Source organism: Salmo salar, chromosome 15 (assembly GCF_965601325.2).
Source record: "Salmo salar chromosome 15, fSalSal1, whole genome shotgun sequence".
In the NCBI taxonomy this organism is placed as follows: domain Eukaryota; kingdom Metazoa; phylum Chordata; class Actinopteri; order Salmoniformes; family Salmonidae; genus Salmo; species Salmo salar.
Window position 1 is genome coordinate 10,295,563 of NC_138305.1, and position 26,938 is coordinate 10,322,500.

At 46.1% G+C, this 26,938-nt stretch overlaps 1 protein-coding gene across 1 annotated transcript in view; it reads right to left on the reverse strand.

Moving 5' to 3' along the window:
- Positions 1–326: 326 nt before the first annotated feature.
- LOC106570928 (PDZ domain-containing protein 2) overlaps positions 327–26,938 on the reverse strand; it is a 183,131-nt gene continuing 156,519 nt past the window's right edge. Inside the window, exons 19-25 of the mRNA XM_082961630.1 lie at positions 26,208–26,367; positions 20,091–23,964; positions 19,712–19,829; positions 11,744–11,845; positions 11,153–11,450; positions 2,787–2,924; positions 327–2,139 (exon numbers count right to left, since the gene is read on the reverse strand). Coding sequence (XP_082817756.1) covers positions 1,973–2,139; positions 2,787–2,924; positions 11,153–11,450; positions 11,744–11,845; positions 19,712–19,829; positions 20,091–23,964; positions 26,208–26,367 — 4,857 coding nt within the window. The 3' untranslated portion in view covers positions 327–1,972. The remainder of the gene's footprint in view (positions 2,140–2,786; positions 2,925–11,152; positions 11,451–11,743; positions 11,846–19,711; positions 19,830–20,090; positions 23,965–26,207; positions 26,368–26,938) is intronic.

Below are 26,938 nucleotides of genomic sequence, written 5' to 3' on the forward strand. Positions count from 1 at the left end.
ACTGACCAATACCTACAGGGTAAACTGACGGATACCTACAGGGTAAACTGACTGATACCTACAGGGTAAACTGACCGATACCTACAGGGTAAACTGACGGATACCTACAGGGTAAACTGACCGATACCTACAGGGTAAACTGACGGATACCTACAGGGTAAACTGACGGATACCTACAGGGTAAACTGACCGATACCTACAGGGTAAACTGACCGATACCTACAGGGTAAACTGACCGATACCTGCAGGGTAAACTGACAGATACATACAGGGTAACCTGACTGATACCTTGACAAAATAAGGTTGGTTCAAATAAGAGGTAAAGGTTTTAAAGGCAAAGTGAAATTTTAATGTTATTCATAAAATAATCACATTTTAAGAGAGAAAAAAACACTTTTTGCTGTAGTGAAGTCTGATTGAGCTGATTGTACACAAGCGGCAGTTGATTAACGTTACCTAGCCAGTTAGCATCGATGCTAACATAAAACCCAAAACAACAGTCCTTTGATTATTATTATTTTTGCATGTTTGATATGATTCTATACGAGCAAGAGGTTGTAACCAAAGCATGGTTGTCTTATTCTGAAATCCAGAGTAAAACTATAAACAACAGCAGTTATACTAGAATACTACAATGAGTGGACAAAGCATTAGGAACACCGGCTCTTTCCATGACATAGACTGACGAGGTGAATCCAGGTGAAAAGCTATGATCCTTATTGATGTCACTTATTAAATCCACTTCAATCAGTGTAGATGAAGGGGAAGAGACAGGTTAAAGAAGGACTTTTTAAGCCTTTGAGACATGGATTGTGTATGTGTGCCATTCAGGCAAGACAAAAGATTTAAGTGCCTTTGAACAGGGTATGGTAGTAGGTGCCAGGTGCACCGGTTTGTGTCAGAACTGCAACGCTGCTGGGTTTTTCACCCTCAACAGTTTCCTGTGTGTATCAAGAATGGTCCACCACCCAAAGGACATCCAGCCAACTTCACACAACTGTGGGAAGCATTGGAGTCAACATGGGCCAGCATCCCTGTGGAAACGCTTTCAACACCTTGTAGAGATATTCCAAGATGCCACCATAAAGACACTCTCTTTTCCTCCTGTATAAAACACTATAATAGTCTATTATCCTCCTGTATAAAACACTATAATAGTCTATTATCCTCCTGTATAAAACACTATAATAGTCTATTATCCTCCTGCATAAAACACTATAATAGTCTATTATCCTCCTGTATAAAACACTATAATAGCCTCTTTTCCTCCTGTATAAACCACTATAATAGTCTATTATCCTCCTGTATAAACCACTATAATAGTCTATTATCCTCCTGTATAAAACACTATAATAGTCTATTATCCTCCTGTATAAAACACTATAATAGTCTATTATCCTCCTGTATAAAACACTATAATAGCCTCTTTTCCTCCTGTATAAAACACTATAATAGTCTATTATCCTCCTGTATAAAACACTATAATAGCCTCTTTTCCTCCTGTATAAACCACTATAATAGTCTATTATCCTCCTGTATAAAACACTATAATAGCCTCTTTTCCTCCTGTATAAACCACTATAATAGTCTATTATCCTCCTGTATAAACCACTATTATAGTATCTTGTCCTCCTGTATGAAACACCAAAATAAAATAAAAAAACGCTTCATCCTCCTCGATCTGGTTTTGACACTCTATTTGACTTTCCGGACCGAATTGCAGTCTGCTTAACAAAATAACCACTTTGCAATGTCTGTCCAACATGGCTGTCCGTTTCATCAGAATATGTCATAATAATAATAACATTTCAGCCATCGTAGCTATATGTATAGTTCTCTGAGATATGTCTGTTGTATGTCTGTCATACAAAAGTCCTGGAATTATACAATATGTCACCTCAAGCTGACATACGTGTTCTACGAGGTGCGCCTGGTTCTTCATATTAGTTCTATGTTTATTGTTGTATGTCTGTCATACAGAGGTCCGTGGTTTCCTGATGACAAGCTGCACGGGGCCTTCGCTGACGGCCTTGATGATGTTCCAGGCGTCGTAATGCATGAGGCCCTGCAGCGAGCGTCCGTTGACCTCCAGTACCTCGTCTCCCACGTCCACCACCCTCGACAGCTCCGCAGCACCACCTAGAGGAGGTTGGGTTCATTATGATCAGACGTTATAATGGGTCATAAATGGTCATGACAAGTATTACAACGCATTATACCTGTATCATAATGCATTAGAACTGTATCATAATGCATTAGAACTGTATCATAATGCATTATAACTGTATCATAATGCATGATACCTGTGTACTTAAATGTTGGATCTATGAAACCTTGTTGTAATAGATAGTGTGGGATTCTGAAAGCTCTCTTCCGCCATGGCATCTCTCCCCTACATGTAACCCCATCCAGCTGTCTATGCAGGCTCTCTCTCCTCCTCCTCCTCTCTCCTCTTCACCCCTCCTCTCCTCATTGGAAAGTCTGTACTGACAGACAAACTCACTGACCGTGTTTGTTTTGACTGCCATGCTGGGGAAATGCCCCCTCTGGTGGCCATAGGCTGACACTGACATGCCACCATAGGAATAGAGACCAAGGTATTGGGTGTGTGTGTGTTTACTTACGTTCCTGCGTGTGCGTGCCTTTGTGTGTGTGTGTGTGTGTGTGTGTGTGTGTGTGTGTGTGTGTGTGTGTGTGTGTGTGTGTGTGTGTGTGTGTGTGTGTGTGTGTGTGTGTGTGTGTGTGTGTGAGTGTGTGTGTGTGTGTGTGAATGTGTGTTGGCTGACCTTTGAAGACTCGTTTAACGTTGAGGGGTAGGTCTCCGTGTGCCGAGGCTTTGCCCCCCTCCAGACTGAAGCCCAGACCAGCTGACGTCTTCAGCAGCTCCACCCTCAGAGCCCCGTCAGGACCCACCTCCACCACTACTGGAACACACAGAAGCACAGTGAGCACCCAGTCCCGCAGGAGTCATGTCAGCTCTATACAAATAGCGCTTTGGTTTTAGGAACTGAAGTGAGGTTATGAAACAAAAAACCTTTTCTGATAATGGTTAATGAGAACATTAATATTGGTTAACGTCTCTATCAAACATGGTTATTGATACAGTATTATACAATGGGTGGGTCTAATGCTGAATGCTGATTGGTTAACATCTCTATCAAACAAAATGGCAGAGAAGTTCATTATTTTTCTTTTTGCAGGACAACTGTCCTCTAAATCAAACCAAATGGAAGTTTATTGGTCACGTATATAGATTTGCGGATGTTATCTCAGATGCAGCGTAATGCTTGTGTTTCTAGCTCCAACAGTGCAGTAATACCTAGCATTATAAAACAATACATACACAATCCATAGAGTAAAAATAAAGAATTTAAGAAATATCAGAACAAGCAATGTCAAAGTCCGGAATAGAGTGCATTCAGAAAGTATTCAGACGCCTTGACTTTTTCCACATTTTGTTACATTATAGTCTTATTAGAAAATGGATGGCATTTTTTTTAATGCTCAGCAATCTACAAACAATACCCCATAACGACAAAGCGAAAACAGGTTTTAATTTTTTTTGTTGCAAATTTGAGACAAAATTGAGCTCAGGTGCATCCTGTCTCTATTGATCATCCTTGAGATGCTTCTACAACTTGATTGGAGTCCACCTGTGGTAAATTCAATTGGCTAGACATGATTTGGAAAGGCTCACACCTGTCAATATAAGGTCTCACAGTTGACAGCACACGTCAGAGCAAAAACCAAAGGTCAATGAGGTCAAAGGAATTGTCCGTAGAGCTCCGAGACACAGATCTGGGGAAGGGTACCAAAACATTTCTGCAGCATTGAAGGTCCCCAAGAACACAGTGGCCTCCATCATTCTTAAATGGAAGGAGTTTGGAACCACCAAGACTCCCTAGAGCTGGCTGCCTGGCCAAATTGAGCAATCGGGGGAGAAGGACCTTGGTCAGGGAAGTGACCAAGAACCCAATAGTCACTCTGACAGAGCTCTAGAGTTCCTCAGTGGAGATTGGAGAACCTTCCAGAAGGACAACAATTTTCGCAGCTCTCCACCAATCAGGCCTTTATGGTAGAGTGGCCAGACAGAAGCCACTCCTCAGTAAAAGGCACATGAGAGCCCTCTTGGAGTTTGCCAGAAGGCACCTAAAGGACTCTCAGACCTTGAGAAACAAGATTCTCTGGTCTGATGACACCAAGATTGAACTCTTTGGCCTGAATGCCAAGCGTCACATCTGGAGGAAACCTGACACCATCCCTACGGTGAAGCATGGTGATGGCAGCATCATGCTGTGGGGATGTTTTTCAGCGATAGGGATTTGGAGACTAGTCAGGATCGAGGGAAAGATGAACGGAGCAAAGTACAGAGAGATCCAGAGCGCACAGGACCTCAGACTGGGGCAAAGGTTCACTTTCCAACAAGACAATGACCCTAAGTACACAGCCAAGACAACGCAGGAGTGGCTTCGGGACAAGTCTCTGAATGTCCTTGAATGGCCCAGCCAGAGACCGGACTTGAATCCAATCTAACAACTCTGGAGAGACCTGAAAATAGCTGTGCAGCGACGCTCCCCATCCAACCTGACAGAGCTTGAGTGGATCTGCAGAGAAGAATGGTAGAAACTTCCCAAATACAGGTGTGCCAAGCTTGTAGCGTTATACTGTAATTGCTGCCGAAGGTGCTTCAAAAATGTTCTGAGTAAAGGGTCTGAATACTTACAGTTGAAGTTGGAAGTTTACATGCACCTTAGCCAAATATATTTAAACTCAGTTTTTCACAATTCCTGGCATTTAATCCTATTAAAAATTCCATGTCTTAGGTCAGTTAGGATCACCACTTTATTTTAAGAATGTGAAATGTCAGAATAATAGTAGAGAGAATGATTTATTTCAGCTTTTATTTCTTTCATCATATTCCGAGTGGGTCAGAAGTTTACATACACTCAATTAGTATTTGGTAGCATTGCCTTTAAATTGTTTAACTTGGGTCAAGCGTTTCGGGTAGCCTTTCACAAGCTTCCCACAATAAGTTGGGAATATTTTGGCCCATTCCTCCTGAAAAAGCTGGTGTAACTGAGTCAGGTTTGTAGGTCTCCTTGCTGGCACACGCTTTATCAGTTCTGCCCACAAATTTTCTGTAGGATTGAGGTCAGGGCTTTATGACTGCCACTCCAATACCTTGACTTTGTTGTCCTTAAGCCATTTTGCCACAACTTTGGAAGTATGCTTGGGGTCATTGTCCATTTGGAAGACACATTTGCAGCCAAGCTTTAACTTCCTGACTGATGTCTTGAGATATTGCTTCAATATATCCACATCAATTTCCCTCCACATGATGCCATCTATTTTGTGAAGTGCACCAGTCCCTCCTGCCGCAAAGCACCCCCTCAACATTATGCTGCCACCCCCGTGCTTCACAGTTGGGATGGTGTTCTTCGGCTTGCAAGCCTCCCCCTTTTTCCTCCAAACATAACAATGGTCATTATGGCCAAACAGTTCTATTTTTGTTTCATCAGACCAGAGGACATTTCTCCAAAAAGTACGATCTTTGTCCCCATGTGCAGTTGCAAACCGTAGTCTGGCTTTTTTATGCCGGTTTTGCAGCAGTGGCTTCTTCCTTGCTGAACGGCCTTTCAGGTTATGTCGATATAGGACTCGTTTTATTGTGGATATAGATACTTTTGAACATGCTTCCTCCAGCATCTCCACGAGGTCCTTTGCTGTTGTTCTGGGATTGATTTGCACTTTTCTCACCAAAGTACATTCATCTCTAGGAGACAGAACGCATCTCCTTCCTGAGCGGTTTGACAGCTGCGTGGTCCCATGGTGTTTATACTTGCGTACTATTGTTTGTACAGATGAACGTGGTACCTTCAGGCGTTTGGAAATTGCTCCCAAGGATGAACCAGACTTGTGGAGGTCTACAATTCTTTTCTGAGGTCTTGGCTGATTTCTTTTGATTTTCCCATGTTGTCAAGCAAAGAGGCACTGAGTTTGATGGTAGGCCTTGAAATACATCCACAGGTACACCTCCAATTGACTCAAATGATGTCAATTATCCTATCAGAATCTTCTAAAGCCATGACACCATTTTCTGGAATTTTCCAAGCTGTTTAAAGGCACAGTCAACTTAGTGTATGTAAACCTCTGACCTACTGGAATTGTGATACAGTGACTTATAAGTGAAATAATCTGTCTGTAAACAATTGTTGGAAAAATGACTTGTGTCATGCACAAAGTAGATGTCCTAACCGACTTGCCATAACTATAGTTTGTTACTAATACATTTGTGGAGTATGTAAATGTGATATTTAATTTTTCTATTTTTAATAAATTAGCTAACAAACCTGTTTTTGCTTTGTTATTATGGACTATTGCTATTGTGTGTAGATTGATGATGAAAAAAAAACAATTTAATACATTTTAGAATAAGGCTGTAATGTAACAAAATGTGGGTCTGAATGCACTGTATATAATAGTGGGTATATTCCATATGCGTAGTGTACAGCAGTAGTTATATGGGATGAGCCATATCTAGAATACAGTATATACATATGAAGTGGGTAAAACAGTATGTAAACATTATTAAGGTGACCAGTGTCAATGACTATGTACATAGGGCACCAGGGTAGAGTACCGGGTGGAGGCAGGCTAGTAACAGTCACTAAGGTTCAGGGTACTGGGTGGAGGCTGGCTAGTAACAGTCACTAAGGTCCAGGGCAGGGTACTGGGTGGAGGCTGGCTAGTAACAGTCACTAAGGTTCAGGGCAGGGTACTGGATGGTAGCAGGCTAGTAACAGTAACTAAGGTTCAGGGCAGGGTACTGGGTGGAGGCTGGCTAGTAACAGTCACTAAGGTTCAGGGCAGGGTACTGGGTGGAGGCTGGCTAGTAACAGTCACTAAGGTTCAGGGCAGGGTACTGGGTGGAGGCAGGCTAGTAACAGTCACTAAGGTTCAGGGCAGGGTACTGGGTGGAGGCAGGCTAGTAACAGTCACTAAGGTTCAGGGCAGGGTACTGGGTGGAGGCTGGCTAGTAACAGTCACTAAGGTTCAGGGCAGGGTACTGGGTGGAGGCTGGCTAGTAACAGTCACTAAGGTTCAGAGCAGGGTACTGAGTGGAGGCAGGCTAGTAACAGTAACTAAGGTTCAGGGCAGGGTACTGGGTGGAGGCCGGCTAGTAACAGTGACTAAGGTTCAGGGCAGGGTACTGGGTGGAGGCAGGCTAGTAACAGTTACTAAGGTTCAGGACAGGGTACTGGGTGGAGGCAGGCTAGTAACAGTCACTAAGGTTCAGGGCAGGGTACTGGGTGGAGGCTAGTAACAGTCACTAAGGTTCAGGGCAGGGTACTGGGTGGAGGCTAGTAACAGTGACTAAGGTTCAGGGCAGGGTACCGGGTGGAGGCCGGCTAGTAACAGTCACTAAGGTTCAGGGCAGGGTACTGGGTGGAGGCAGGCTAGTAACAGTCACTAAGGTTCAGGGCAGGGTACTGGGTGGAGGCCGGCTAGTAACAGTGACTAAGGTTCAGGGTAGGGTACTGGGTGGAGGGGGGCTAGTAACAGTCACTAAGGTTCAGGGCAGGGTACTGGGCGGAGGCAGGCTAGTAACAGTCACTAAGGTTCAGGGCAGGGTACCGGGTGGAGGCCGGCTAGTAACAGTCACTAAGGTTCAGGGCAGGGTACTGGGTGGAGGCAGGCTAGTAACAGTTACTAAGGTTCAGGACAGGGTACTGGGTGGAGGCAGGCTAGTAACAGTCACTAAGGTTCAGGGCAGGGTACTGGGTGGAGGCTAGTAACAGTGACTAAGGTTCAGGGCAGGGTACCGGGTGGAGGCCGGCTAGTAACAGTCACTAAGGTTCAGGGCAGGGTACTGGGTGGAGGCAGGCTAGTAACAGTCACTAAGGTTCAGGGCAGGGTACTGGGTGGAGGCCGGCTAGTAACAGTGACTAAGGTTCAGGGCAGGGTACTGGGTGGAGGGGGGCTAGTAACAGTCACTAAGGTTCAGGGCAGGGTACTGGGCGGAGGCAGGCTAGTAACAGTCACTAAGGTTCAGGGCAGGGTACCGGGTGGAGGCCGGCTAGTAACAGTCACTAAGGTTCAGGGCAGGGTACTGGGTGGAGGCTGGCTAGTAACAGTCACTAAGGTTCAGGGCAGGGTACTGGGTGGAGGCTGGCTAGTAACAGTCACTAAGGTTCAGGGCAGGGTACTGGGTGGAGGCTGGCTAGTAACAGTCACTAAGGTTCAGGGCAGGGTACTGGATGGTAGCAGGCTAGTAACAGTAACTAAGGTTCAGGGCAGGGTACTGGGTGGAGGCTGGCTAGTAACAGTCACTAAGGTTCAGGGCAGGGTACTGGGTGGAGGCTAGTAACAGTCACTAAGGTTCAGGGCAGGGTACTGGGTGGAGGCTGGCTAGTAACAGTCACTAAGGTTCAGGGCAGGGTACTGGGTGGAGGCTGGCTAGTAACAGTCACTAAGTTTCAGGGCAGGGTACTGGGTGGAGGCAGGATAGTAACAGTCACTAAGGTTCAGGGCAGGGTACTGGGCGGAGGCCGGCTAGTAATAGTCACTAAGGTTCAGGGTACTGGGTGGAGGCAGGCTAGTAACAGTGACTAAGGTTCAGGGCAGGGTACTGGGTGGAGGCCGGCTAGTAACAGTCACTAAGGTTCAGGGCAGGGTACTGGGTGGAGGCAGGCTAGTAACAGTCACTAAGGTTCAGGGCAGGGTACCGGGTGGAGGCCGGCTAGTAACAGTCACTAAGGTTCAGGGCAGGGTACTGGGTGGAGGCTGGCTAGTAACAGTCACTAAGGTTCAGGGCAGGGTACTGGGTGGAGGCTGGCTAGTAACAGTCACTAAGGTTCAGGGCAGGGTACTGGGTGGAGGCAGGCTAGTAACAGTCACTAAGGTTCAGGGCAGGGTACTGGGCGGAGGCCGGCTAGTAATAGTCACTAAGGTTCAGGGTACTGGGTGGAGGCAGGCTAGTAACAGTGACTAAGGTTCAGGGCAGGGTACTGGGTGGAGGCCGGCTAGTAACAGTCACTAAGGTTCAGGGCAGGGTACTGGGTGGAGGCAGGCTAGTAACAGTCACTAAGGTTCAGGGCAGGGTACCGGGTGGAGGCCGGCTAGTAACAGTCACTAAGGTTCAGGGCAGGGTACTGGGTGGAGGCAGGCTAGTAACAGTCACTAAGGTTCAGGGCAGGGTACTGGGTGGAGGCTAGTAATGATGGCAACCATCATTATACACCTGGCAAACGATCATTACACTCACCTTGCAACCCTCATTACGCACTCCTGGCAACCATCATTACGCACACCTAGCAACCCTCATTACGCACACCTGACAACCCACATTAGGCACACCTGGCAACCCTCATTATGCACACCTGGCAACCCTCATTACGGACACCTGGCAACCCTCATAACGCTACCTGGCAACCCTCATTATGCACACCTGGCAACCCTCATTACGTACACCTGGCAACCCTCATTATGCCACCTGGCAACCCTCATTATGCACACCTGGCTACCCTCATTATGCACACATGGCAACCCTCATTATGCACACCTGGCAACCCTCATTATGCACACCTGGCAACCCTCATTATGCACACCTGGCAACCCTCATTATGCACACCTGGCAACCCTCATTACACACACCTGGACTTCATCATTACCCTGCTTACTTCCCCTTTTATTTATTTTAATTTTATTCAGTAGTCTCAGTCTTCAGGCAGTATTGGTTTTGGTCACGTTCAGTACGGCTACTCCTGTTTTTTTTTTATTTTTTTATCTGTTTATTCTCATTACTAAAACTCACTTTCTACACCTGCTTCCTGACTCCTAGCGTATACGTCACACCTATGAGTAGCTCGCCAAGCAATTCTGAAAGCACATGCATTTTTGTATGAGTTCCATCGCAAACTGTCATGAACAAAGATCCCAGCTACTATCCAATCAAAGATACATTATCCCACCCCGGGTTAGCCACTATTGGCTTAATAAGCCAAATGTAATATATCTGCCATTTAATATTCAGAAATATTGCCTGTCTGTCTGTCTGTTTGGTGCGCGCGTTTGTCTATGACTCCGTATGAAACCAGTTAGCGATGCTAGTAATGATAACTGTCTTTGTGGGTAGACTTCCCCCCCCCCCAAAAAAACTTTTCAATTAAATGTTAACTGCAAAGCAGGTTTAGCTAACAGAAAGATATCCTGATTACTGTAAATGTAATTATTTGTATGTAATGTATGTAATGTAATTGGGTGTCAGTTGTTTAGCGAACTCTACCCATGACGTGCTGTAGCAGTAGGCCTGACAGAAACATTACTAGACCAATTCACTCCTCTTGTCACGTCCTGACCAGTAAAAAGAGGTTGTTTGTTATTGTAGTTTGGTCAGGGCGTGGCAGGGGGTGTTTGTTTAGAGTGTTTCGGGGTTTGTTGGGCTATGTTCTTTGTTAGTATATTTCTATGTTAGTTCTAGTATGTCTATTTCTATGTGGTGTTTATTGGGTTGACCTTCAATTGGAAGCAGCTGCTCCTCGTTGCTTCTAATTGAAGGTCCTATTTAAGAGGGGTGTTTTTTCCTATGGGATTTGTGGGTAGTTATTTCCTGTTTTGTGTTCGTGCACCTGACGGGACTGTTTAGTGTCGTTTGTTGTTTTTGTATACGTGTTTCTTTTGTTTTCCTTCTTTAATAAAATAAGAAGATGTGTTTACACGTACCTGCTGCGTTTTGGTCCAATCCCTACGACACCCGTGACACCTCTCTTTCTAAATACGCTTTTTAAATCTAAACGTGTTCGTTTTTTAGGTTGTTTTAAGACTTAAAAATTGGTCTTATGATGTGATTAAAGCATTGCGTGGATTTAGAACAACCATACCGAGAGTAAACAAGTACTACTAGATCTAAAACCAGGAAGAAATAAAACAGACAAAACGGAATTCTGGAAAATATAATGTTATGAGCCAACCCTTAAGAGTTTATTAACCATTATTTTACCCGTTATATTGCCAGAAAAACACATATCTTGTACACCAAGGACTCAGGGAAGAGTTGCAGGGTATAGGAGAATAATGTGCCTATTTGAAAGCTACAAAACAAATGTGTAGATCACTCCGGCTTTACAGTATGTTAATGTTTCCTATCCTGTACCTCCAAGTCCCATAACAGATCTAGTTGTCTCAGGCCTGTTCTCTCTGCACCCCAGGGAGTAGCTTCTTCCGGTGTGGTGGGACAGGTTATGTTGTCTCGGGGACATCTGTCCTTCACTGTCCTTCCCCTTGCAAATAACCACCAGGGCCTGACTGGATAGTCTAGCCTGGTGGAGACAGGACACGGCTTCTACGTGGGACATCCCCTCCAAGCTGCTGCCGTTGATGGACAGGACACTGTCCCCCCGTTGAATGGTACCTTCCAGGCTGGCCACGCCTTTAGAGAACACCCGATGGACCTGCCCCAAACCAAACCGAGGAAAGTGGGAGAGTTAAGAAGTAAAGTTGAATCCCAAATCAACTCCTAACCCCTACACACTAGGCACTCCAATCTATCTCAAGGGATTGGATTGGTGGTAAGTGGAGTGGGTGAATAAAGAATTGTTCAACATTGAATAGAGACAAAAACATTTGTTTACTCTAGGTTTCTCATTACTTACTCCATATCTTTCATGACACATACATTTTTTTTTTTTTAAGTATATATTTTTTTTAAACATGTACTGCACTACTGTTATACTACTGTACTTACAGTTATGGACTTCTGCTCAAGGTCCATTCCACCAGCGATGCTGAAACCAAGTCCAGATCCCTCTTCTTTAGAGAAGACTACAAAGTGGGTATCATCTTTATCCTAGGTGGGGGGGGGGGGGGGGACCAGAAACAACACACACAACGTGAATCTTTCAAGACAAGGAGGAAAATTCTTCCAACAATGTCTCAGACATTATATCCCTGACACTCCTCTCCTCTAGCCTGGTTACACATCTGCTAGTGCTGTCTTAACAACTCATATGGTCAATGTCACGCCAAATGCCGTTGGGAAGAGGGCACAAACAGATGTAGGACCATGCTACCTTTCCTCAACCTAATATCTGATGTGTTTAGTTATTTGTGCTATTGCGTTCATTTCCCAGAAGGCATCCTTTATTATTCAAACTCATCCCCTGTTAACCCTGAAGTACCTGATCCCCTGAACTACCTGATCCACTGAACTACCTGATCCCCTAAACTACCTGATCCCCTAAACTACCTGATCCCCTAAACTACCTGATCCCCTGGACTACCTGAGCCCCTGGACTACCTGATCCACTGAACTACCTGATCCCCTAAACTACCTGATCCCCTGGACTACCTGATCCCTTGTCCTGATCCCCTGGACTACCTGATCCCCTGGACTACCTGATCCACTGAACTACCTGATCCCCTAAACTACCTGATCCCCTGGACTACCTGATCCCCTGGACTACCTGATCCCCTGGACTACCTGATCCCCTGGACTACCTGATCCCCTGGACTACCTGATCCCCTGTTTACCCTGAACTACCTGATCCCCTGAACTACCTGATCCCCTGAACTACCTGATCCACTGAACTACCTGATCCACTGAACTACCTGATCCCCTGGACTACCTGATCCCCTGGACTACCTGATCCCCTGGACTACCTGATCCCCTGGACTACCTGATCCCCTGGACTACCTACTCCCCTGTTTACCCTGGACTACCTGATCCCCTGGACTACCTGATCCCCTGGACTACCTGCTCCCCTGTTTACCCTGGACTACCTGATCCCCTGGACTACCTGATCCCCTGGACTACCTGATCCCCTGTTTACCCTGAACTGCCTGATAAATGGACCTGAGAACCTGGTGTTCTTAGACACTCCACTGAGAAGCACTCCGTCCCACACCAGCAACCCTCCAATATGTTTCACTAATGGAGACAACAGATGCAGCTACAGACAGACGTCTCTGGTTACCTCAGAGAGAGACTTGGCTTCCTTCAGCAGGGCCAACGTGTGTGTGTGTGTATGTGTGTGTGTGTGTGTGTGTGTGTGTGTGTGTGTGTGTGTGTATGTGTGTGTGTATGTGTTAGTGCTGAGAGATAAAAAAAGAAATAACATTTTGGGGGGGATAACTTTTTTCAGTATCCAATTGTTAGTTAGTCTTGTCCCATGGCTGCAACTCCCGTACGGACTCATGAGAGGCGAAGGTCGAGAGCCGTGCATCCTCTGAAACACAACCCCAACCAAGCCGCACTGCTTCTTGACACAATGCCTGCTGAACCCGGAAGCCAGCCGCACCAATGTGTCGGAGGAAACACTGTACACCTGGCAACCGAGTCAGCTTGCAGTGTGTCCGGCCTGCCACAGGAGTCGCTAGTGCGCGATGGGACAGGAACATCCCTGCCGCAAAAACCCTCCCTTAACCCGGACGACGCTGGGCCAATTGTGCACCGCTCCATGGGTCTCCCAGTCGCGGCCGGCTGCGACAGAGCCTGGACTCAAACCAGGATTTCTAGTGACACAGCTAGCACTGTGATGCAATGTCTTAGACCACTGAGACAGAGCCTGGACTCTAACCCAGAATCTCTAGTAACACAGCTAGCACTGAGATGCAGTGTCTTAGACCACTGAGACAGAGCCTGGACTGGAACCCAGGATTTCTAGTGACGCAGCTAGCACTGTGATGCAGTACCTTAGACCACTGAGACAGAGCCTGGACTCAAAACCCAGGATCTCTAGTAGCACAGCTACCAACTGAGATGTAGTACCTTAGACCACTGGGCCACTCGGGAGGCCAGGGGGGATTATTAAACAACTCATTCCATTTAGTTACGTTTTTTTTGGTGAGTTCTAGAGAGAAATCAAATCATTCACAATAGCAATAAGGTCATAGTAGTTTTCATTAGGCAAATACTCAACCTAGTTCAGCGCAGAAAACGTGGTAATTAACTACAATGACCATAATCCATTGCACTTGTTCATTAACGGCCCAGGACAGAAGCGGATACACACAGACCACATGAGAGAGGAATCAACATAACACAAGAGAGGGATAGAGACAGTTTATGAGGTAGCTACTAAAACGATTTGGTCATAACGTTACATGGTTGTCTGGCTGGCTGGCTGCTACTGCCTCAGCCGAGATGAGATGACGACTTTAAGGAATGAAATAATGAAGTAATATACCCAACTGAAATATTTTATTAAAGTAATATCAATAAATGATGGACACGCCCTCACAGAAATCGGCCTTCCGCATCTGCAGTGGAAGGTGGCAGAGCTACAGCGGTGTTTGTCAGGCCAGGGGACATTCCAAAAATCTGTCTTTTCATGACAACGTTTTGCTCTAAGTGTCACGGGACTTGTCCGAAGGTAACCCAGGACCGGGCTGAAAAATGAATGTAAGTGAATGGGGCATTTCCACAACAAAGGTATAGGGATACGTCCACTGTAAATGTAATCCTTGGTATGACCATTTTAAAACAATTCCATATGACCATCTTAAAACAATTCCATATGACCATCTTAAAACAATTCCATATGGCCGTCTTAAAACAATTCCATATGGCCGTCTTAAAACAATTCCATATGGCCATCTTAAAACAATTCCATATGACCATCTTAAAACAATTCCATATGTTAGCTTAGTAGAAACCCAGCCCCGGCCCCTTAGACCTTAGGCGGTTAATAAGTGGATAAGGCAGTCACTAACTTATTAATGAAGTGTGGTGAGTAGTTGAATCAAAGAGAGAGAAAGACAATAGTTAAAACAGTTTTGAACAAATACACCCCGCCACACTGGGTAGCACAGAGCAACACTATTAAGGGGCATAGCACTAATAATGGCATCTTTATGCTTTCTTGAATAAAATAATGATAAAAATACTCTTTCAAAATGCCAATGTTTATTTAGTTATGGATCAATAGCGAATTACTATTGGAATAAATATCAATGAATGACAGAAATATTGGAACAAAGTTGTCTAATGAAGGTGAACAAATTGTTGCTTACTGGAAAATACTCTTTCAAACACGCATGGTCACGTTGTACAGCACCATTATGGCTATTAACAGGTAGCTGGACAATAGACTTGCTTAGAAGGAGGGTAGGGGGAGAATTCTATCGTCAAATGTATTTCTTACATTTACATTTTACATTTTAGTCATTTAGCAGACGCTCTTATCCAGAGCGACTTACAGTAGTGAATGCATACATTTCATTTTTTCTGTGCTGGCCCCCCGTGGGAATCGAACCCACAACACTGGCGTTGCGAACACCATGCGTTGCAAACACCATGCTCTACCAACTGAGCTACAGGGAAGGCTATTATTTAGGTTGGCTGTATCAAAACCGGCTGTGATTGGTTGCAAATTCAGTTTAATCCACTAGAAAAGACAAAACAAATAATACAACAGAAATTATTATTATTATTATTATTATTATTATGTATCACATCCGACCGTGATTGGGAGTCCGATAGGGCGGCGCACAATTGGCCCAGCGTTTCTCTCTAAAACCAGAAATAAATGTTTTGGCCTTTATTCAGATTACAATCGCTCACTTTCATTTAAAAAAAATCAATAAAAATAACCTAAAAAATATCGTTATATATTATGAAGTTGATGGCACAGTCATATAGCAGCACCTACATAGAGCTGAGTGATTCACTGATTCATGGCTTTGGATCAAAATAAATAAGTACCAACATTCTTTCTGATAGTCTTTAATAAAGAAATGTTTTGGTTATCCTGACCTGGACACTATGTACAGTATTATTATAGCCCATTATGGGCTATTAGCAGGACAATGTGCCTTTACCAACACCTCTCTGTATTTTGATACTTTGTGGATGGGGCCTCCCCAGTTGATGGGGCCTCCCTAGAGGATGGGGACTCCCCAGTGGATGGGGGCTCCCCAGTGGATGGGGGCTCCCCAGTGGATGGGGCCTCCCCAGTGGATGGGGGCTCCCCAGTGGATGGGGGCCTCCCCAGTGGCGCAGCTGTCTAAGTCACCGCAATGCAAAATGCGTTGCTACAGATATCCGTGCCGGACGCCACCGGGAGACCCATAAGGTGGCTTTTGGTTTTAATTTAGAATCCTCCATATGTAATTATTGGTGGAGAGTCACGTCATATTTTTCGATATAATGTAGGTCTACCATAGGCGACATGAGTCTCACCAGTGTTGAGTAATGTGCTGTTAAAAGTGGTGCAGGTCTTATTTATTAATTTATTTTTGATACTGTCGCAAAGCTAACTAAAAAGCAGCATTCCCCAAGAGAGGATGGCTTTCACTTCAGCAGTAATAAATTCATGAACATCTTTGAGGAAAAGATCATGATCATTAGAAAGCAAATTACGGACTCCTCTTTAAATCTGAGTATTCCTCTAAAGCTCAGTTGTCCTGAGTCTGCACAACTCTGCCAGGACCTAGGATCAAGGGAGATACTCAAGTGTTTTAGTTCTATATCTCTTGGCACAATGATGAAAATAATCATGGTCTCTAAACCTTCAAGTTGCATACTGGACCCTATTCCAACTAAACTACTGAAAGAGCTGCTTCCTGTGCTTGGCCCTCCTATGTTGAACCTAATAAACGGCTCTCTATCCACCGGATGTGTACCAAACTCACTAAATGTGGCAGTAATAAAGCCTCTCTTGAAAAATCCAAACCTTGACCCAGAAAATATAAAAAACTATCGGCCTATATCGAATCTCCCATTCCTCTCAAACATTTTAGAAAAAGCTGTTGTGCAGCAACTCACTGCCTTCCTGAAGACAAACAATGTATACGAAATGCTTCAGTATGGTTTTAGACCCCATCATAGCACTGAGACTGCACTTGTGAAGGTGGTAAATGACCTTTTAATGGCGTCAGACTGAGGCTCTGCATCTGTTCTCGTGCTCTTAGACCTTAGTGCTGCTTTTGATACCATCGATCACCACATTCTTTTGGAGAGATTGGAAACCCAAATTGGTCTACACGGCCTGGTTTAGTTCTTATCGTCGGAAAGATATCATTTTGTCTCTGACAAATCAACTGTAAATTTCGGTGTTCCTCAAGGTTCTGTTTTAGGACCACTATTGTTTTCACTATATATTTTACCTCTTGGGGATGTCATTCGGAAACATAATGTTAACTTTCACTGCTGTGCGGATGACACACAGCTGTACATTTCGATGAAACATGGTGAAGCCCCAAAATTGCCCTCAGACATAAGGAAGTGGATGGCTGCAAACTTTCTACTTTTAAACTTGGAGCTTACTTTTTACCTTGTCAGCTCGGGGATTTGATCTTGCAACCTTTCGGTTACTAGTCCAACGCTCTAACCACTAGACTACTCTGCTGCCCCAAAGAGCATATTGAAGTTAGAAGCAATAGGATTTGAAGCAAAAGATTACAACTGTTTTAGCACCGTTTCGCGCTGCTCTGAGACATACATGGGGACTGGTCTTGACAAATCAATGAGATTTTTATTTTCTACAGCCTACTCCTTCCTCCCCGTCGGGGAATTGAATCCCAGTCTCCCACGTGCCCGCACGACACGGGGAATCTTTGGCAAAATAGCCAAGTACTGTAGCCTACTCCTGACCGTCACGTTGTACAGCGCCATATTTTATCCTAACAGAATCCCAGCGGGTTTTTCGTTGTTCTTGGAATAGAAACACCATAATATTAGTCAAATGAATTAAGCAAAATTTCTTAAAATCAGTCCCATATACTATGTTCTTACAAAAAAAGGTTTTAAATTATCTCGTACAGCCACTATTGAAGGCTGTCAAATGCTTCTCAAAGATGCCCTCTAGTGGTCAAACTAGCACTAACTAGCATTAACGGTACCAGTGGTTGGCAATTAAATAATGTGCCATAGAATGCTGCGGCACCACGCATGCTGTGCTGCAGTACGCTGCAACTTTTAAAGGACGAACCACTGTAGGCTAGGTTGTAGCAACATCATGATGGATATAGGAAAAATGCAAGTATCATTAACAGCCTAAATCTATAGATGTTACATTGAACTGGGTGAATGGATTGTGAAGGGAGGAGAGACTGGTGGTTAGGGAGGAGAGACAGGGAGGAGAGACAGGGAGGAGAGACTGGGAGGAGAGACTGGGAGGAGAGACTGGGAGGAGAGACAGGTGGTTAGGGAGGAAAGACAGGGAGGAGAGACAGGGAGGAGAGACAGGTGGTTAGGGAGGAGAGACAGGGAGGAGAGACTGGTGGTCAGGGAGGAGGGACAGGGAAGAGAGACAGGGAGGAGAGACTGGTGGTCAGGGAGGAGAGACAGGGAGGAGAGACAGGGAGGAGAGACATGGAGGAGAGACAGGTGGTCAGGGAGGAGAGACAGGGAGGAGAGACAGGTGGTTAGGGAGGAAAGACAGGGAGCAGAGACAGGGAGGAGAGACAGGTGGTTAGGGAGGAGAGACAGGGAGGAGAGACAGGGAGGAGAGACAGGGAGGAGAGACAGGGAGGAGAGACTGGTGGTGAGGGAGGAGACAGGTGGTCAGGGAGGAGAGACAGGGAGGAGAGACAGGTGGTCAGGGAGGAGAGACAGGGAGGAGAGACATGGAGGAGAGACAGGTGTTTAGGGAGGAGAGACAGGGAGGAGAGACAGGTGGTTAGGGAGGAAAGACAGGGAGCAGAGACAGGGAGGAGAGACAGGTGGTTAGGGAGGAGAGACAGGGAGGAGAGACAGGGAGGAGAGACAGGTGGTCAGGGAGGAGAGACAGGGATGAGAGACAGGTGGTCAGGGAGGAGAGACAGGGAGGAAATACAGGGAGGAGAGACAGGTGGTTAAGGAGGAGAGACAGGTGGTTAGGGAGGAGAGACAGGGAGGAGAGACAGGGAGGAGAGACAGGGAGGAGAGACTGGTGGTTAGGGAGGAGAGATAGGGAGGAGAGACTGGTGGTTAGGGAGGAGAGACAGGGAGGAGAGACAGGGAGGAGAGACAGGGAGGAGAGACTGGTGGTGAGGGAGGAGACAGGTGGTCAGGGAGGAGACAGGTGGTCAGGGAGGAGAGACAGGTGGTCAGGGAGGAGAGACAGGTGGTCAGGCAGGAGAGACAGGTGGTCAGGGAGGAGAGAGTTAAGAGAAAGGGCCCTGTCAGCATCATATGGGATTTCTTTGCGAAAGCATGAAGGGAAACTTCAATATGCAGTGTGTGCAAAACTGAGTTTATGGCTGAGAGTATGGCTGACTTTATGGCTGAGTGTATGGCTGACTTTATGGCTGAGTGCAGGGCTGACTTTATGGCTGAATGTATGGCTGACTTTATGGCTGAGAGTGTGAATGACTTTATGGCTGAGTGTATGGCTGACTTTATGGCTGAGAGTATGGCTGACTTTATGGCTGAGTGCATGACTGACTTTATGGCTGAGTGTATGGCTGACTTTATGGCTGAGAGTATGGCTGACTTTATGGCTGAGTGCATGGCTGACTTTATGGCTGAGAGTATGGCTGAGTGTATGGCTGACTTTATGGCTGAGAGTATGGCTGACTTTATGGCTGAGTGTATGGCTGAGACAGGGAGAGTATGGCTGAGTGTATTGCTGACTTTATGGCAGAGAGTATGGCTCACCTTTTGGCAGGGAACAAATCATTAGACAAAGTTGTGTGTGTGTGTGTGTGTGTGTGTGTGTGTGTGTGTGTGTGTGTGCGTGCGTGCGTGCGTGCGTGCGTGCGTGCGTGCGTGTGTGTGTGTTTTACCGGTTACCTCAGAGAGAGCCTTGGCCTCCTGTAGCAGGGCCAACACATCGGTCTTGGTGGTCACGGAGGCCAGGACCGCCTGTAGCTTACTCTGCTCCACCGGAGAGCCAGCCAGCACTGTCAAACTGCAGAGGAAACAGAACATTTCAATATGGGCTGTTACTTACTGCTTTACTCGTGTGTGTGTGTGTGTGTGTGTGTGTGTGTGTGTGTGTGTGTGTGTGTGTGTGTGTGTGTGTGTGTGTGTGTGTGAGTGTGTCTGTCTGTGTGTGAGTGTGTGTGTGTCTCTGTGTGTCTGTCTGTCTAAAACTTTGGGAGGATTTACGTATTGGATATTTGAATCCTATTGTAGAAATAGTATAGACGGGGTTGGTGTTCTCACTTACCTGATGGACCAGTTCTGGATATCTGTCTGTTGCCAGTTGGTTTTCCTCTGGATGGGGTCCAGGCTGGCCCCAGCGTCCGCCCAGCTGGCCCTGGTCGGGTGCACCCCGGTGGTCTTAGCAGGCGGGGAACAGCTCCCTGTCTGGTTCTGAACGACCTCTGTGAGCCTGGCTGGGTGTATCTCCAGCTCCGTCTTAATGGTAGCGTTGGTCCCTGGGTCACTGGAGAAGTCATCGGTGCAGAGCTTGTCCAGGTCGGGCATGCTAAGGGCCCTGAGCTCCCTCAGTCTAGACCTGGACAGGTTGGCATGGCCTCGGGCCTGGCGACTCCGCATCACCGGAGGTGTCTGAGGGGTTAGGGTTACGACTCCTGGGGAGATTCTGGGACTTTCTCCACCTGCAAGTTTGTCCTGGTTTTGTCCGAGGGGAGCTTCGCTAGTGCTACAGCTTTGCGTCAACAGGTCAAAGTTTGTGAGGGTCAGGCTCGACGGTGACTTGCGAAGCTGAGGCGACATTGGGGTCAACGGGGTTAATGTGTTGAGGTTGTCGATGCACGAACTGAAGCTCCTTCGTAGCGAGCGACAGTCTACGGAGCTCACGGATCCAGATATGTAGCCAGACAGTCTCCGGTTGAGAGGCGGCTTCAACGTTGCTGTCAGAGCATAGGACTGAGCAAAGGACTGGATGTCGATGCATTTGAGCACTGGCTTGTCGAAGCTGGCCAGGTTCTCAAATGACTTGATCCGCTGGCGGACAGAGAAAGGGTTGGGATCCCTTGAGACGTTGTTGTCTGTGGAGAAACTACGACGCTCCATCGCCTTCAGTTTGGACTTGTTGGCTTTGAGGCTCTCAGTTTCATCCGTCTCTGTTATACTACAGTTCATGTGAGAGATGTCTATGGGACCATTGCCCATAGGCAAAGGAACCCCATCTACGGATTCTAGGACTATTGAGTTGACTGCTGAATTACTGGTAGTGTCGTTGACCTTTTCAAGATTACACACCGAGCCAGGGGTTGCAAGGGTTCCTGGCCATAGACTAGTCTCTACTGGACTTCCATTGACTTGATCCTTGTGTTGAGTAATATTTGTGGTATGAGTAATTGAGTAATCCTTTGAATTCACAGTTTCCTTTGGTGCCAGAACTGGTGTAGGCGAGGAGGAGGGAGAAAGAGTAGAAGATGAGAGTTGCACCTCGATGAAGGTCCTCTGGGTAATCGGGACTGGCTCTGGTCGTTCTTTTGACTTGGCCACCGCCAAAATCCCTTGCTCCACCTCTTTGTGTAGACGGTGCTCCTCTACCTTCATCTTGGTAGCTGATTGTGATTGGCTGATTGGTTCTGGCGTAGTAGTGGTGGTGGGGTTGTCCTGGCCTCCGTCTGTTCCCGGCGTGGCAGGGCTACTGCTGCTCCGGTCTTGCTGTTTACTCTTTAGGCTGCTGTTTACGGCTGCCTTCCTGGTAAGCAGAGGGGAATCCACATTCCTGGTTTGCAGGGGGGAGCCCACCTTCTTGGCTTGCAGTTTGGGGGACTGGAGCGGAGAAGTGTTGTTGGCTTTCCTCAGAACCGACAAACTTTCTGCTCTGGCTGGTTTTGGGGAAAGCTGCTCCTGGGGTTTGGTTTTACTTTTGATGTTGAGCCCCTTCATTTTGGGTGCAGTGCTGCTGGTCTTCTGGACTTTGTCACTGACTCTGAGCCTGCTGCTACTGCTGGATAGAGGACTGTCTGTTGAAGTGTTGTTGACTGATTTGAAACCGGACGTCCTGAGAGAGGGACTAGTAGGGTTATTCTGGACCAACCTGAGGTCCAGGGATGTTAAGGGAACTTTCTCTCTCTCCCTGTCTCTTGTTGTTAGTGATGTTGACGAGGGAACTTTCTCTCTCTCCCTGTCTCTTGTTGTTAGCGATATTGATGAGGAAACTTTCTCTCTCTCACTGTCTCTTGTTGTTAGCGATGTTGATGAGGGAACTTTCTCTCTCTCCCTGTCTCTTGTTGTTAGCGATATTGATGAGGGAACTTTCTCTATCTCACTGTCCCTTGTTGTTAGCGATATTGATGAGGGAACTTTCTCTATCTCACTGTCCCTTGTTGTTAGCGATGTTGATGAGGGAACTTTCTCTCTCTCCCCGTCTCTTGTTGTTAGCGATATTGATGAGGGAACTTTCTCTATCTCACTGTCCCTTGTTGTTAGCGATGTTGATGAGGGAACTTTCTCTCTCTCCCTGTCTCTTGTTGTTAGCGATGTTGATGAGGGAACTTTCTCTATCTCACTGTCCTTTGTTGTTAGCGATGTTGACGAAGGAACTTTCGCTCTCTCCCTGTCTCTCGTTGTTAGCGATGTTGAAACTTTCTCTCTCTCCCTGTCTCTTGCTGTTAGCGATATTGATGAGGGAACTTTCTTTCTCTCACTGTCTCTTGTTGTTAGCGAAGTTGATGAGGGAACTTTCTCTTTCTCACTGTCTCTTGTTGTTAGCGATGTTGACAATGGTTTAGATGCGCCTGACCAGACATTGCTACAGTTGGAGGGATTTGCCTCTCCCACCGCTGAGTGAAATGATGACGATTGTGTGTTAGATAGTTTCCCTAAAGCCGCAGCCGGTGAAACGTTTGTACGGAGTCGGGCTGACCTCTCCTGACTCTGTTGCGCGAAGTTGCGGCTAGCCGCCGCAATGGGGGTACTGCAGACGCTTAATGAAGGAGCATGGCTGGGTTTTATTGGATGTGTTATAACAGTGTCACAAACCCTGTTGACACCACATTCTGAAGGCCCTGCAGGGTTTGTAGTGAGCACAGAATCTGTGTCCTTGGAAGACTGGCGGGGCATTACTTGGCAAGGGGAACCTTTGGCCTCCACAGCCAGACAGGCAGCTGAGGATTGAGAGCCAGAGGCAGGCAGACCCCGAGACAGTGAGGGGAATGCTTTCTGATTGGGGTTGGATTGGGTTGTTACAACAGAGCAGTCTTCGTTTTGCTGGGAGACCGCTGAAGCAGTAGCGACAGTGGAGGAGGAGGAGGAAGAAGCAGAGTCTAGTGCTACATCAAAGGGCCCAGTCTCCTTTGTACTGTGGCTGCCGTCAGAGCCAGAGATAGAGATAGGGAGCTGTGGAGACAATGGCCCATCTGTTAGGTGAGTCAGCGCTGCCTGACTCAGAGTGCTGGGTCGCTGGGCCTCACTGTAACAAATCTCTACTTCTTCCTCATCAGAATCCGTGTTCTGGGGCCCAGCGCCGACACTGCAGCTCGCCGGTTTGTTATCGCCGGCAGCGCCACGGCTGTTGTCGGTGGCAGTGTCTTCGCTCTCCGAATCACTGTCGCCAACCATGTCGTACATGTTGCAGTTCGAATCGGCAGCAGAGGCACTGGGGGGTCTCTCCACCCTGTTTGAAAGAGCATTAATTCCCTCATCTGTGAGATTACTGCTAAAGTTTCTGGAGTAATTGTTCAAGAATGTTTTACCCACAGGCATGAGGCAGCATTTCTTTCCAGAGTCCAAGACAGAGAAATCTAACTGACTGGGCAATGTTGGAGGAGTCTGAACTGTGCTTTTCTCATTCTCTGGCAGGGCCTTGCTGTCTACAGCTGACTTACAGGCCATAGTCTCTGTATGTTGTGCTTCTGAAGGGGCTTTGATGGTATTGGAAGAGAGGGCGCTCTTTACATCGGAGGAGCTTAGTTTGGTTATGACGTCATCAATGTAGGTGACCGGTATATCATTGCTGTGGTTGATTAGGGTTGTGGGTTTGGGATTGTGATTGGTCGGTGAGGAGGAGGGACTTCCTGGATTTGGAGCCCTCCCATTGGCTTCCTGGGGAAGTCTGGAGGGTCCCGTGACATCACAACTCCCCGATGACATCATGAGGCTGGACAGGCGATCTACAGCTGTATGAGGAGAGATTCATTAATTACTTCAGAGGCAGTTAGGTTTTGGTTGTGTGACACTTAATGTTAAATGACTCTTATACCTACACTGTATACCTACAGTGTAGTAGGCCTAACACTGTAATTCCTACAGAAACAACATGGAGAACCTTATTCTATTAACTACATTTACTAAAGTGCAATTTAACAACATGTTAAAACAAAACACATACTTTGAAATCACCTCTTCACATAAAATAACAAGTAGTATTCTCATTCTGTCTAGAATGTACATTCATTCTTCAACTGAATGAGACATTTAATTTCAGCAACCTCATGTAATCAAGCCACTTTAAACCAGATATGAGAGAGTTGTGAAATGAGCAATGGGACGTCAGTATTTAATGGCATATTCATTAATACTAATCACGTGACCGACTGCACCAATAACGTCAGACATACCAGGAAGTAAGTTGACATACTGTATCTGTTTTACAAATCAACATTCCTTTGACGCCAGAGCATTTCCACTGACCTGGATTCCCAATATCTAAAAAGGCGTTTGGAAAAGGCTCTCGGATCAAATGACAAATTCCTCAAATCTGATGTGGAAAGGAAAGCTTTTGTGGATCGAACCAGCAGCCCCTGTTCGGTCTACAGCCCAGCAGAAGCAAGTCTGTTATAGCCTGGTTAAACCAGACTGAAAGCTGTGCTCACCATGGTTTCACAGAGCATCAGTTTAGATGCCAGGCTTAGTCTGTTGTGCATTAAGTTAAAAATGATGAATGCAATGGATGACAAATACACTGTTATTGTATAGCATTATGCTATACAAAGAAGAGGGTGGTTTGTGCTCCACACTTCCCACACAGAGACAGGCAGACAACGACACACAGGCAGGCAGACAGAATATTAGGCACACACAGTTAGGCTACTCTTCTTCAGATTAGGTTAGTTGTTGTTGTTGTGAGTGCCGAGGCAGCCACCTCAAAAGCGGTGTGGTTCCAGTAAGACAGTAACCAATAAGTGACCAATAAGCAACTCACAGAAATCACACAACGTCCCCAAAATAACAACAAAAGCTATGCAAAATCTAATGCTAGCTATAATAAGGCATGTGGCAGCGGGGGACTTCTACGAACTTCTACGGATCTACTACTGGTAGATTTAGCAAAATTCCGGTAACTTTCCTAACATTCCCTGATTTCCCAGAAATCCTGGTTGGAAGATTCCCGGAATCTGGAGGAAAATAAGCAGGAAATCCAGAATCCTCAAACCAGGATTTCTGGGAATTTTGGGGAAAGTTAGTGGAATTTTGCAACCCTTGGTCAACTACTGGTCAACTACTGAGGTAAATAAATGGATAGTCACCATGGATACAAAGCCAGCAGCGTGCTGTTCCCTTTGGGGTGCAGGGTTAGGGTACTGCCAGCAGAGGGTAGACAGCTGAGGTCCTATGTCTTAGGGAAGGCAGCATTAGGGAGGATGGAAGGGGTGACAGGAAGACAGACTGTGCTCTTAGTGACTAGTGAGTGGCGTAGAGAAACGATCGAATACTTTAAAAGGGATAGTTTGGTCAAGTTTCATCTTATTTTTCGACTAAATGTTTTTATCATTCAAATGATCTATCCTTATAATTAAATATGCTTCCTTTTATTCCTCCCTTCCCTTGTCTTGATGTCGATCTGATATTGACTGGATAGGTGAGAGCTATGTGATGGTTACATCATTGCTTACATCCATCAATCTGTGCAATATCAATGATTACTTCAAGGAAGAAGAAAGGACAGAGGTTATTTCAGACGTTTTACTCCAACACCACATGCGATGTGGAGAGTCTCTGTCTCTGATCCCTCCAGGTGAGCTCCTATTATGAGTGCTGGACAGTTGTTGTTTTTTTAAAGATTTGTTATGTTATTTTAGTTAGTATTAAGGTGGAAACAGTCCCAAGAGCCCTGGTTGTTATAATACTGTCATAGGGATGACATAACATGATATTACAGATTATGATCACTGTCAGAATACTGACTGGCATTAAAACCCCTTCATGCTACCTGGGGTTAACTCACCTGACATGGACTCACCTGACATGGACTCACCTGACATGGACTCACCTGACATGGACTCACCTGACATGGACTCACCTGACATAGACTCACCTGACATGGACTCACCTGACATGGACTCACCTGACATGGACTCACCTGACATAGACTCACCTGACATAGACTCACCTGACATAGACTCACCTGACATAGACTCACCTGACATAGACTCACCTGACATGGGCCTCTTGACCTCTAGCGTGAGGGTCACAGGGAGATTGTGCATGAGCTCACAGATGTCGTGATAGGACGAGGAGCACATTTGTGTGTCCCCAATCGACACGATCTCGTCCCCAACACACATCCTGCCCTGGGATTCCTGCAACCAGGTCATAAGGGTCACAACTCAAAAGGTACAGTGTATGAGGTCATAAAAAGGGGACGGTGTAGAGATCAAACAAAGCAGAGTTTTGTAAAGAAGGATGAAGACATTTGGGCAAGGAACGGGAGGCCAGCTTAATAGTTTTATTGAGGATGTACTATTGTATACTGGCTGATTTGATCAGTGTACTGCAGTTAGATACATATTGCCTGGCTGATTTTATCAGTGTACTGCAGTTAGATACATATTGTCTGGCTGATTTTATCAGTGTACTGCAGTTAGATACATATTGTCTGGCTGATTTTATCAGTGTACTGCAGTTAGATACATATTGCCTGGCTGATTGTATCAGTGTATTGCAGTTAGATACATATTGTCTGGCTGATTTTATCAGTGTACTGCAGTTAGATACATATTGTCTGGCTGATTGACTTTTGATTAACTCCTGGTACCAGTGTTAACCTCTTGACGGTCGCCTAGGATAGGGGGCGCCACAGCGCATTTTGAAAAAATATTCGTGCCCATTTTAACCTGTTGGGGCTAGGGGGCAGTATTTGCACGGCTGGAT